The 14530-nt window shown below is 36.5% G+C and overlaps 1 protein-coding gene across 1 annotated transcript in view; it reads right to left on the bottom strand.

Annotated features, from left to right (window-relative positions):
* MALRD1 (MAM and LDL receptor class A domain containing 1) overlaps window positions 1–14530 on the bottom strand; it is a gene marked incomplete at both ends in the record, with an annotated part of 578033 nt that overhangs the window by 319344 nt on the left and 244159 nt on the right. Inside the window, one exon of the mRNA XM_082648013.1 lies at window positions 11110–11401. Within this exon, the coding sequence (XP_082504139.1) occupies window positions 11110–11401 (292 nt within the window). The remainder of the gene's footprint in view (window positions 1–11109; window positions 11402–14530) is intronic.

Here is a 14530-nt window from a genome sequence, read left to right as displayed (position 1 = left end):
GTTGATTCCCATGTTATATCCCAAAATATGATTGCTGTATAACTCACATTTGGAAATTACTATGGGGACTTAAAATACACATGCACATGTCCCACACAAAGTAAGACTTCATCCCTGTCCTTATTATACTGAAACTTTTTATTAAATATCTGCCAATAACACAGAGAATATGATAATGGCTGAATCTGCATACGGACATTTAGGAGAGGAATCTTGGTTATCTTTTTCTTATTAAAATTCTTTAAACAATTATTTTTATCCATCATCATTTAGCAATTAACAAAATTGCCATCAAAATACGCTCTTAAATATAACTTCTAGAGACTCAATAATAACTTAAAATTACTTTTGCTAAAAAAACTCTGGGTCTTATTTGACTGATTAGAATCACTGATTCCAGATTCAGTTCAATTGCATCTTCCTAAATATATATGTTTTGCCTCCTCTTGTCTTTTCTATTTTAACCTGTCCTTGACGATGTTGTTAGCCTACGTACACGAATATAGGTGAAAAGTGTGCATGAATTAAAGTCACTTCCAAAAGTTTAATGGATGTAGCCAATGCTTGTGGAACATAATGCCATTTAGCCTTCTTTAATCTGTGAAAGTCCCAAGTTAAGTGTTTTTGAAGTAATGAGAAACTGAGAAACATTAAACATTTCAAAGATACACACACATCAGTCACGACAAATCAAAAATACTGAATTAGAGATGTTTTCAATAAATGATAAGATTGAGTGATTACAATGTAATATAAAATAATTATATGTTTGTGATCTCTGCAAGAGAGAAAATTTTGCTAACACAAATGGTAGAAATATATCCTTAATAAAATGCAAATAATGGAGGCTTACACTCAAATGCCTACTCCGTCTAAGGAATACTGGTAAAGATGCCCAAAGTATAGGATAATGTAAAATGATATGATTCTTATTGAATAAATGCCTACCTCATACCACACATGAGACTAGGTAAATTACGTAGGTGATTACCTCTTTTTATTTTTAAGAGTCTAAGAACCTAAGAAATAGGTCCTCTCTGCTTTATAGATGAGGAAATTGAGTCTCAGAGAAGTTGTACAACATATAGCTAGTAAGAAGAAAGTCTGAAATTAGTACCTAATCCACTAGAACATGGTACCTGTGCTTTCCCATTTAGCCTGGGAGTATATTTTTTTGCTTCTATTCAAATAAGAAGACAACTGCAATTCTTGAGAATTCACAAATTTTACCCTGACTAATGGAACCCCATTGTCAGGGACAGACATGAAAGTGCCCTACAGTATTCACTTCATCTCCTGTGTTAGTGGCGGTAGCCACTAACCACGAGAGGCTACTGAACAATCAAAATGTGGCTAATCCAAATTGAGATGGGCTGCAGGTATAAAATACACACTGGATTTAAAGACTTAATATGAAAACAAGAATATAAAATAACGCATTATTATCTTACATTGCTTTTGTGTTAAAATGATAATATTTTGGGTATATTGAGTTAATGCAAATATATTCTAAAAATTAACTTCACTTTTTTTAAACATAACTACTAGCAAATGTAAAATTACACATGTGGCTTACATTTGTGGCTTGTATTATACTTCTGCTAAACGTCGGTGTTATTCCTGAATTCTCTTGCACCAACTTTCATTAAGATCAGTAAAAATCAGTTTGGTTTTTCCTTTTTATTTGTTCAGGATACCCCGCCAGGTATATTTAAATACATATATACTTATATACACAAGTGTATACATATATACACTTATATACATATATGTACACATACATACTGCCTTCCTTTAAAATGTCAAAGACTCCAAAAAGAGTCCTCTGAACTCACGATGCAGTCATAGTTTTTCTGAATCATTTCACAGTTTGAGTCTGAAAATGCTTAGCTTTTCACTCCTACCAAGAGAAAGGCATATACTTTGAATTTCTGGAGGTACATAAAGGTACATCGAGTAGTTTTTAGGAATGTTAACTCCATAAGCATTTTTTTTATTTACTGCATTTGAATGTAAGCGTCACAGCTGAGATAGCTATGAAAACATTAAATTATTTCACCTCAATTTTCAGAATGCTCCTGATAATATAAATAATGGCAATTGGTTTTTTCAGTTCATTGTTTTTTTTTTTTTGGCTCAGATTCTTTCTACTGCAGCCATCCCTACCAGTTATCATACTTCCGATGAATGAATACTGTATCTGTTTTGGGCTCACTTTGTATTCTTTCATTCTTTTTTGTATGCTTGTTTTCTAAGACCATTCAATATCCTTTCAGTGTATGTTCATTTTGAGGAAAAAAACTGATACTCAAGGTGGTCCCAGTGTAGTTCCCGTTTCAAACCCAGTTTAGCTTTATAAAGGAAATTATCTGAGATACTTCTACACAAGGTCCTGCTTCAGTCAAACTACCCGCCCACATCCACCTCCAAGGTTTGCATGACACAATCTCTGCTCTGCCTTGTGCCTTAGGGCCTGCCCACAGTGCTCTCCCCACCTCATTCATTATATGGTCCAACTGTGCTCACGCTTGGTCTCCCTGTGCCGCAAAGGGTTTCCCTTCTATGAGCTCCAAGTGTGTTCTCAAACTCCTGCCCATCCTGTGCAGAAGTCTCAAATTAGCTCCCTCCACTGGATGTTTTATCTTCTTTACATCCTCATAAAGTTTTATATATTTTTCCTGGCACTTTATTATATCCAACCTAATATTAGAGTTATTTGAGATGTTTTTCCCATTCTCCATTACCATGTTGAGATATTCTTAAGAGCAGAGATTCTCCTATTTTCTATTCATCAAAATTTTTAATAAACACCTAAAATAGCAAAAGGATATACAAATTACTCTAGCAATATATGCCCTTAATTTTATAATTAATATATAATTTATACCACTTTGTATATATTTTTAAATTTTCCTTTTGGAAGCTTTTTTTGTTTAAGAAACTTTATTCCAGATTTCACAGATTTAAAAATTTTAAATTCCCAATGAGATTGGTTTGTTCCTCTGACATCCCACTTAGTAGTTGTTCGCTGAAGTTTAATGTGGTTCAACATAAAACTTTTGCTCCCTCACTACTTGGATGCTATGAGATTACTTTTTATTACGATCAAAAATTTCTTATTTAAAAGGCCAGACCTGTACAAGAGCTAGCATAGCTGCCAACAAACCTCCTACACAGAATGAAAGGTGAAGGTTTTCTCAAGAAAATAGATTAGGGGTGGAGTCAAGTTGGCATACTAGGAGGATGCGGAATTCGCATCTCCTCACAACTAGGGCACCTACCAGGCACCAGTGGGGGACCACAGACACCTAAGGGGACAGGAGGAAGCCCCAGTGACCAGGTAGGATGTGGGGTATGGGGGGAGTGAAGGGGGAGGAGAAGTGGAGGCAGGTGCCCCTGAGGGGTGGCTGGAGGGGAGGAAGGGATCCCATGCCCAAAGGGGGAAATTGGGGAACCGCTGGGAGAGCAGAGGATCAAAAGAGAGCGTGGCCAGGATTCCCCTGCCCACTTGGGCCCCCAGGAACCTGCTGAGATCCCGGGCCTGATCCTCTGCCCACTGAGGCCCCCTCCAGCCACGCAGGTCCTGAGGGAGTGGGAGGGAGGGAAGCAGGGAGTAAAAGTAAAGGCCAGACCTCTGGGATCAGCACGCTTGAGGGGCAGCAAGGGAGGGTAGGAGTTCCTACACCCAGCGGAACCCACCCACGGTTAGGGGTAGAAGGGTGACAGGGAGACCCTGGTGGAGACGGAGGGGGAGGGGCACAAAGGAACAGAAGGGAACGCGGCCAGTGCTTTCCTTGTCCACTTAGGCACCGGGGAGCCTGTGGGTTCCTGGGCCTAAACCTCTGCCCTCGGAGCCTCCCTCCTGCCACGTAGAGTCCAAGTCCTGACCCTACATCCCCACCTAGGGCCCCACCTCTACACTTGGAGATCCCCTCCAATGCACTGGGCCTAAACCCCACCCACATACCCTCACCCAGCGCCTTATCTCCAAACTCCAGAACTCCACACTCCAGAGGTACTCCTTTCGACATGCTGCCTCTCCCCTTCTGTACAGGTACTAAGCAGAGGACCCGCCACATACTTGAACATCGCTCCCCCACCTGCCTAGGTCCCGCCCCACCCTAAACCATGCCCCTGCCTAAGTTCCAGCCCCACTTAAACTCCGCCCCCACAGCCAAGGGTTTTTTTTTTTTTTTCCCCCCTCTTTTAGACTGGGGTTCTGTTTTACCTTGTAGATTCATTCTTATTGATTCTTTTATATTTTTATTTTTCCTAATAAATCTTTTATTTTTCTATTTTATTTTATTCTTTATACTTCGTTATTGTCTGTCCTTTTGGCTTATTCCCCACCCCCTTTTTTGAAATTTTTAAAAATTTTTTATATTTTCTGTTGTGGATTTATTGTACCTTGTTGCAGTTATTTCCATTACAGTGATATTTTTCCTAATATATTTTTTATCTTTCTAATTTTATTTTATTTTTTATTCTTTGATATTGTACTGCTCCTTTTTTTCTTTCCTCCTTCATTTTTTTTTTTTTAACTGTGCCACAAAGCTTGCAGGATTTTGGTTCCCAGGCCAGAGGTTGGACCGGAACGCCTATGGTGGGAGCTGTGAGTCCAAAATGCTGGACTAAAAGAGAACCTCAGACCCAAGGGAATATTAATCAAAGTGAGGCCTCCTGGAGGTCCTCATCTCAGCACCAGGAACAGGCTCTATCCAACTGCCTGCAAACTCCAGTGCTGGACGTCTCAGGCCAAACAACAAGTAAGAGAGGAATACAGCATCACCCAGCAAAGAAAAAAAAAAAAAAAAGACAAAATAATATGTTACAGAAGAAGGAGCAAGGTAAAAATCTACAAAACCAAATAAATGAAGAAGAAATAGGCAACCTACCTGAAAAAGAATTGAGAGTAATGATAGTAAAGATGATCCAAAATTGCAGAAATAGAATGGAGAAAATAAAAGAAACATTTAAAAAAGATCTAGAAGAACTAAAGAACAAACAGTGATGAACAACACAGCTGCTGAAATTAAAAATATTCTAGAAGAAATCAATAGCAGAATAAATGAGGAAGAAGAACAGATAAGTGACCTGGAAGATAAAATAGTGGAAATAACTACCACAGAGCACAATAAAGAAAAAAGAATGAAAAGAATTGAGGACAGTCTCAGAGACATATGGGACAACATTAAATGAACCAATATTCAAATTATACGGGTCCAGAAGGAGAAGAGAAAAAGAAAGGGTATGAGAAAATATTTGAAGAGATTATAGTTGAAAACTTCCCTAACATGGGAAGAAAGGAAAGAGTGAATCAAGTCCAGGAAGCACAGAGAGTCCCATTTGGATAAATCCAAAGAGAAACATGCCAAGACAGATATTAATCAAACTATCAAAAATTAAACACAAAGAAAAAATACTAAAGGCAGCAAGGGAAAAGCAACAAATAACATACAAGGGAATTCCCATAAGATTAACAACTGAACTTTCAGCAGAAACTCTGCAAGACAGAAGGGAGTGGCAGGACATATTTAAAGTGATGAAAGGGAAAAACCTACAACCAAGGTTACTCTACCCAACAAGGATCTCATTCAGATTCGATGGAGAAATTAAAACCTTTACAGACAAGCAAAAGTTAAGATAATTCAGCACCACCAAACCACCTTTATAACAAATGCTAAAGGAACTTCTCTAGGCAGGAAACACAAGGGAAGGAAAAGACCTACAAAAACAAACACAAAACAATTAAGAAAACGGTAATAGAACATAGATATTGATAATTACCTTAAATGTAAATGGATTAAATTCTCCAACCAAAAGACACAGACTGACTGAATGGATACAAAAGCAAACCCATATATGTGCTGTCTGCAAGAGATGCACTTCAGACCTAGGGACACAAAAAGACTGAAAGTGAAGGGATGGAAAAAGATTATCCATGCAAATGGAAATCAGAAGAAAGCTGGAGTAGCAATTCTCATATCAGACAAAATAGACTTTACAAGAGACAAAGAAGGACACTACATAATGATCAAGGGATCAATCCAAGAAGATGATATAACAACTGTAAATATTTATGCACCCAACACAGGGGCACCTCAATACATAAGACAAATGCTAACAGCCATAAAAGAGGAAATTGACAGTAACACAGATATAGTAGGGGACTTTAACATCCCACTTTCACCAATGGACAGGTCATCCAAAATGAAAATAAATAAGGAAACACAAGCTTTAAATGACACATTAAACAAGATGGACTTAATTGATATTTATAGGACATTCCATCCAAAAAACAACAGAATACACATTCTTCTCAAGTGCTCATGGAACATTCTCCAGGATAGATCATATCTTGGGTCACAAATCAAACCTTGGTAAATTTAAGAAAATTGGAATCATATCAAGTATCTTTTCTGACCACAATGCTATGAGACTAGATATCAATTACAGGATAAAATCTGGAAAAATACAAGCACAGGGAGGCTAAACAATACACTACTAAATAACCAAAAGATCACTGAAGAAATCAATGAGGAAATCAAAAAATACCTAGAGACAAAAGACAATGAAAACACGATGGTCTAAAACCTATGGGATGCAGCAAAAGCAGTTCTAAGAGGGAAGTTTAATTCAATACAATCCTACCTCAAGTAAAAAACATCTCAAAAAACCAACATAACCTTAAACCTAAAGCAATTAGAGGAAGAAGAACAAAAAACCACAAAGTTAGCAGAAGGAAAGAAACCATAAAGGTCAGATCAGAAATAAATGAAAAAGAAATGAAGCAAATGACAGCAAAGATCATTAAAACTAAACGCTGGTTTTTTGAGATGATAAACAAAATTGATAAAACACTAGCCAGACTCATCAAGACAAAAAGGAAGAAGACTCAAATCAACAGAATTAGAAATGAAAAAGAAGAAGTAACAATTGACACGGCAGAAATACAAAGGATCATGAGAGATTACTACAAGCAACTATATGCCAATAAAATGGACAACCTGGAAGAAATGGACAAACCTTAGAAATGCACAACCTTCCGATATGGAAACAGGAAGAAATAGAAAATATGAACAGACCAATCACAAGCACTGAAATTGAAACTGTAATTAAAAATCTTCCAACAAACAAAAGCCCTGGACCAGACGGCTTCACATGCAAATTCTATCAAACATTTAGAGAAGAGCTAACACCTCTCCTTCTCAAACTCTTCCAATATATAGCAGAGGGAGGAACACACCCAAACTCATTCTATAAGGCAACCATCACTCTGATACCAAAACCAGACTAAGATGTCACAATGAAAGAAAACTACAGGCCAATATCACTGAAGAACATAGATGCAAAAATCCTCAACAAAATACTAGCAAGCAGAATCCAACAGCACATTAAAAGGATCATACACCATGATCAAGTGGGCTGATCCCAGGAATGCAAGGATTCTTCAATATACTCAAATCAATGAATGCGATATACTATATTAACAAATAGAAGGCTAAAAACCATATGATAATCTCAATAGATGCAGAAAAAGCTTTCGACAAAGATCAACACCCGTTTATGATAAAAAGTTTCTAGAAGGTAGGCATAGAGGGAACTTACCTCAACATAATAAAGGCCATATATGACAAACCCACAGCCAACATCATTCGCAATGGTGAAAAACCGAAGTCATTTCCTCTAAGATCAGAAACAAGACAAGATTGCCCGCTCTCAACACTATTATTCAACATAGTTTTGCAAGTTTTAGCAACAACAATCAGAAGAGAAAAAGAAATAAAAGGAATCCAAATTGGAAAAGAAGTTATACTGTCAGTGTTTGCAGATGATATGATACTATACATAGAGAATCCTAAAGACACCACCAGAAAACTACTAGAGCTAATCAATGAATTTGGTAGAGTAGCAAGATACAAAATTAATGCACAGAAGTCTCTTGCATTCCTATACACTAATGATGAAAAATCTGAAACAGAAATTAAGTAAACGCTCCCATTTACCACTGCAACAAAAAGAGTAAAATACCTAGGAGTAAACCTACTTAAGGAGAAAAAAGACCTGTATGTATACAGAAAACTATAAGACACTGATGAAAGAAATTAAAGATGATACAAACAGATGGAGAGATATACCATGTTCTTGGATTGGCAGAATCAACACTATGAAAATGACTATACTACCCAAAGCAATCTACAGATTCAGCACAATCGCTATCAAACTACCAATGGCATTTTTCACAGAAATAGAACAAAATCTTTCACAATTTGTATGGAAACACAAAAGACCCCTAATAGCCAAAGCAATCTTGAAAAAGAAAAATGGAGCTGGAGGTATCAGCCTCCTTGACTTCAAGCTCTACTACAAAGCTACAGTAATCAAGACAGTATGGTACTGGCACAAAAACAGAAATATAGATCAGTGGAATAGGATAGAAAGCCCAGAGATAAACCCATGCACATATGGTCACCTTATCTTTGATAAAGGAGGCAAGAGTATATACAATGGAGAAAAGAAAGCCTCTTCAATAAGTGGTACTGGGAAAACTGGACAGCTACATGTAAAAGAATGAAATTAGAACACTTCCTAACACCATACACAAAAATAAACTCAAAATGGATTAAAGACCTAAATGTAAGGCCATACACTATCAAACTCTTAGAGGAAAACATAAGCAGAACACTCCATGACATAAATCACAGCAAGATCCTTTTCGACCCACATCCTAGAGAAATAGAAATAAATACAAAAATAAACAAATGGGACCTAATGAAACTTAAAAGCTTTTGCACAGCAAAGGAAACCATAAACAAGATGAAAAGACAACCCTCAGAATGGGAGAAAATATTGGCAAATGAAGCAACTGACGAAGGATTAATCTCCAAAATTCACAAGGAGCTCACGTAGCTCAATATCAAAAAACAAACAACCCAATCCAAAAATGGGCAGAACACCTAAAGAGACATTTCTCCAAAGAAGATATACAGACTGCCAACAAATACATGAAAGAATGCTCAACATCATTGATTAGAGAAATGCAAATCAATACTACAACAAGGTATCACCTCACACCAGTCAGAATGGCCATCATCAAAATATCTACAAACAGTAAAGGCAGGAGAGGGTGTGGAGAGAAGGGAACCCTCTTGCACTGTTGGTGGGAATGTAAATTGATACAGCCACTACAGAGAACAGTAAGGAAATTCCTTAAAAACTAAAAATAGAGCTACCATATGACCCAGCCATCCCACTACTGGGCATATACCCTGAGAAAACCATAATTCAAAAAGTGTCATGTACCACAATGTTCATTGCAGCTCTATTTACAATAGCCAGGACATGGAAGCAACCTAGGTGTCCATCGACAGATGAATGGATAAAGAAGATGTGGCACATATATACAATGGAATATTACTCAGCCATAAAAAGAAATTAAATTGAGTTATTTGTAGCGATGCGGATGGACCTAGAGTCTGTCATACAGAGTGAAGTAACTCAGAAAGAGAAAAACAAATACTGTATGCTAACACATATATATGGAGTTTTAAAAAATGGTTCTGATGAACCCAGGGGCAGTTCTGGAATAAAGACACAGATACGGAGACTGGACTTGAGGACACGGGGTGGGGGAAGGTAAGCTGGTACGAAGTGAAAGAGCAACACTGACCTTTATACATTACCAAATGTAAAATAGATAACTAGTGGGAAGCAGCTGCATAGCACAGGGAGATCAGTTCGGTGCTTTGTGACCACCTAGAGGGGTGGGATAAGGAGGGTGGGAGGGAGACTCAAAAGGGAGGGGATATGGGGATATACGTTTGCATATAACTGATTCACTTTGTTATACAGCAGAAACTAACACAACATTGTACAGCAATTATACTCCAATAAAGATGTTAAAAAAGAAAAAGAAAGTAGATTAGTCTGAGGTATCTGAAATTCTTTTACATTAAATTCACATAAGTATACTTACCCCTCAACAGAGTCTTGAAACGTTTCTTTTCCTCTGTACTATTCCATATAGTGCTGGAAACATCAGGCAAGGAGCCTGGCTTAACTATGTTTCAATGGGAAAATATTTATCTAGAAACCTACTCTTAACCAAATTAAAACACTCCCTTTAAAATGTATGAGGAAGTTATGGCAGAAATGGCAGTGTTCCCCATTCCACCCACCATGTTAAAAATCAGTACAAACAAATTAGGTCATTCTTCTTAAAGCACTTCTGTTTTTGTTAGTTACAAGATATAATTTATATACAAAATGAATGGCACTTTTATTTTCTACTCCAAACTCATGGTTTAAATATTAATATATGCCATATTATCAACTGATAAAATTTGTTTTTTGCCACACCATGCAGCATGTGGGAGCTTAGTTTCCAGGCCAGGGATCGAACCCATGGCCCCTACATTGAGAGTGCAGAGTCTTAACCACTGGACCTCCAGGGAAGTCCCCAAATTTGTTCTTTTGTCATTGTAACACTATATACTGCATTTTCATCTCATCCTCTAATATTTTATATGAATTAATGCTACTTGCTATTTCCACTGCTTACAATATTGTCACTGTATGTATAATATTGGACATCTACCAATAATCTAATTATTTAGACAAATTACCCCTAAATTTTTAGGTGAATGGATGGACATATTCAATCATCTAAACTATTTAAATATATAAACTCAACATTCAAATGAATAAAGTATTGGTCTAAAAAGAATAAAGTAAATAACATAATCACAGTAACATCTAATTAAAATTGAGTATGTCTGTTCTTGATGTTCTTATATTGTATTAAGAGTGAATCAATATTTACTAAGGACTGAATTATGAATCAGACTGAAAACAAAGGAGTCTTAGTTTATTGATCTAAGAAGAAATTGACTAAACTAGGAACTGGGGAACGGGTAAATATACCAAAGCTTGGAGAAATGTTGGAAGACAAGTTTATGAGTAAAGCCTTGAAAGATAACATTTTAGGTTCAAAACGATTTTTCTTTATGAAAACAATGATTTACTAGGTGTTTATGTCACTTCTTTTCCATTTCCTTCCTTCCCACCTACCACTCTGCAAAAGCACCACAGAAACAAATTAAAATGTACCTGCTGGAAGAGGCACTTTGAGTTCTTCTTTCATGGAGTGATGGAATGATAGACAGTTCTTTGTAAGCACAATGTCATCCAGTGCAATATCTCCATGGTGGCCTTTCCCAACTCTGCCTTCAAATTTGAGTTGGAAGTCCTCATCACCAGACAGGGATAATTCTTCCCGCTGCCAGAAATTGCCCTGTTCTACGGTGAGGTTAAGTAGGACCTTCGTTTGGTTTGAGACTGACACCTGGATCAAAGTGAGCGCTCCAATGCCATGTCCGTACATGTGATAATGAAAAATTATCTGTAACCAAGAATCAGAATATTATATATAATTAGTACAATTAATTTCACCTTATTTTCAATTATATCATATTGTCCTCTCCTTTCTTAACAGATTCCTGAAGGAAAATTAGATCTGTATGTTCTACTGCTCTGTGAGTGCTCTACCAATGAATGAAGTTAGGCCAGCCTTAAATCATATGTTGCAAAACATGGAAAATAGTACAATAAGGATCAAATAGAAACTTAGTTGAAAAATGAGCAGAGTTCACTTCCTTTCTGTGACTTATAAAAGTAGGATTCCTCCACAAACTCTTAAGATCCACTGTCAAAGGAATAAAAATATCAAAAAGTGATGTATTATATAGAAAGACTTTTCATGATTAAGAAATATCAGGTACTAAAGAAAATCATTTCTAATCTCATGAAACTTAAATCATTTTCTTCAAAATAGCAGAGTACTTTATTGCTTATTCTACCACATCCTTGCACTTGAAACACATTTTGAGTTCTACAAGATCCTCAGGGTTGTACTATACATAGCAAACCACCAGAATAGCGATTTCTAAATTTTACTTGAAACGCTTTAGAAGAGCAGACTTGAGAGTTGTACCCCCAAGTAAAAATTAATGTAAGTATTTCCAGGGATTAACATTTCAATGTTTCAAAGATGTAGTTTACCAGATTTTTAGCGATTGTTACGCAGATGGAGAAAGTCAGGGGACATTCTAGGAGGAAGAAGAATATGAGTTAGGAACAACAGGGACTGAGAGTGTTTTTAAGCTTTTGTCTTGTCTTTTTTATGAATGAGGGAAAAGAGTAATGGTGGGTGATCTTCACACAGGAAAATCACATTTTGGAAAGACTAGCACTCATGGATATTATATTCTAGAGAAAGAAAAATGAATGTGTTTAAAGGGTAAAGAATGTGATTAGACAATATATGCAATGCATACTTCAAAGAGCACCAAGAAGAGCTAAACCATGTAAATAACTCTATGCAAATTTCCTAGCTGATGAATAATACCTGAATTTCAGGTATTATTCTATGATCCAAAAATGTTTCTTCTATTGATTAATCCATTACTGTTGGAAAACATGAGCTCTATGACCACTTTGGCTTGTTTGGGGAGGACTGGTCAAACCTGAGTGTCACAAAGTGAGAAACACAAAGAGTCTGAGGTCAGCCACTTGAGCAGCATCAATAGGCAAGAGAGGAAACTACCCAACAGGCATAGCACGTCTGTCTGGAGCCCTTGCAGTCATAGGTGTGGTCTTCCCAGTATTCTCCCTTGTTTTGTCTTCTTATTTGCACAGAAAGCATAAGCCATATGTTTTATGTCAGAGTAAATACTTCCTTATCTTCTTGAGGCCATTTTCTGAATGATGCCATTGGGTCAACATGCAAACAAGCATCTAAATACTCCATTTCTACAGAGAACACTTGATGACAATGTAACCTAATCACAGGGCAACATGAGTGAATGAAAATCTCTTAAGTATTAAATTCTTCTAAGGAGGCATTTTCACCGGAAATTTCAGTTACTCAGAGTTTTGATCTCTACCCTCATCAATCTATGTCTGCATCCCTTCCTGCCTCCCACTCATCCCTCAAAAGGAAGAAAAATCTCCAATTCGATTTTTTCTCCCTGAAGTTTTCCACAAGGTCAAGTGACAGAAAGGATTTTCATGAAATTATGGAAGGTCACTCTGCTTACCTGATAAACAAATGTTTATATATGAGAGACCCAATCATTCCCAGCATGACCTTTCCTTACTTCTTTGTATTCAATCTATATCATAAATATTCATAAAATGAACCATTCATCATTAATTTTTTGACATTTCTCCTAGGCATACTTCATTATTCTCACACAGGTGTTTAAAACAGTGGGAACTATAGTGCTGGGACCAGGGAAAAATAGAGATGAATGAGATCCTTAGTAACTACAGTATGAAAAAAAAAATCTTTTGAACATTCTTAGAGGAAGTCTGAAAAGAAAAGCTAAGGAGTCTGTTTTTGATGTCTTTCAAATTACTCAATATTTTCTTGAAAATAAACCCCAGCATACCAGATTTTATATATGTTGAGTCTATATCTATAAATCTATATACCCATATTCTGAAATTTGTAAATTAGTTCTAGTCTTAAAAGCTGATTAAAAATTAAACATGAAATATATACAATTTCAGTTTGACTTTTTTGCTTTTCTAAAACTCAATGTTTGCCAAACTAATTAAATAAAGTTTAATATAATTGTGTATGATTCATTACATCCATTCTGGACTGCTGACTGAGTTACGTCTTTAAAACTCTGAGAGTGTCACTTTCTTGCAGAAAATCTATGAAATTTGCCTGAAGAGAGAAGAGATATGTGATTATTCCCTGAGAATTAAACTATGAAATCAATTTAAGATGACACAGGAAAGCTCCTAACACAAACTAAAGGTTTAACATGTCTTAAGACTGGGGAAATGGTAGGATGTAAAGGATGGTCAGTATAAAACAGAGGAACAAACATCTGTGATAAGTACAGGTACAGCTGGGGAGCCTTCGAGCAAAGATTTAATATGTCCCCTTCTGGGGTTAGGGCTGTCTATTGAGGAGACAGGTACACAAGAATATTACAATTTGAAGATAATAAAGGTTTAAATCATGTTATTGTCTCCCAGCCTGATTCTTTGATTGGCTAGCAACTTTCTGAATATAATTTGTTTTCCTTTCAGTGTTCAGACATTGGGGAATACACCAGTCAGAATACATGTGTTCAGAGCTTATGGAGATTGCATTTCTTGCTGTAAATATAAATAAATGGCAAATTTATTCACGCATTAATCTCTTATAAGCAAGATTCTGTGAAGTCATCTCTGAGTACTTAATTTATATGTAAAGATAACTTTAGCCCCTAGCCTAGCTGACTCAAATCCTTTGGGGAATAAAAATAGACAATCATGCAAACGATAAATAGTGAAGGTCCTTGCAAATGCATAGTCATCATATGAAGATCCATACAACTCTATTTATACTTTAAACACTCTTATGTTTTCTTCAAATTTCCACAGCATAACGGCCAAACCATTTTTTCTTCCTGCCCCTAGAAATTCTACTTTTTAAAGGGTCAATTTCAGTCTTTCCTTTTCCATGAAGACG

This window comes from Grampus griseus (genome assembly GCF_964374135.1).
Source record: "Grampus griseus genome assembly, chromosome: 2".
NCBI classification, from domain to species: Eukaryota; Metazoa; Chordata; class Mammalia; order Artiodactyla; family Delphinidae; genus Grampus; species Grampus griseus.
This window is presented reverse-complemented; position numbering and strand designations above follow the sequence as displayed.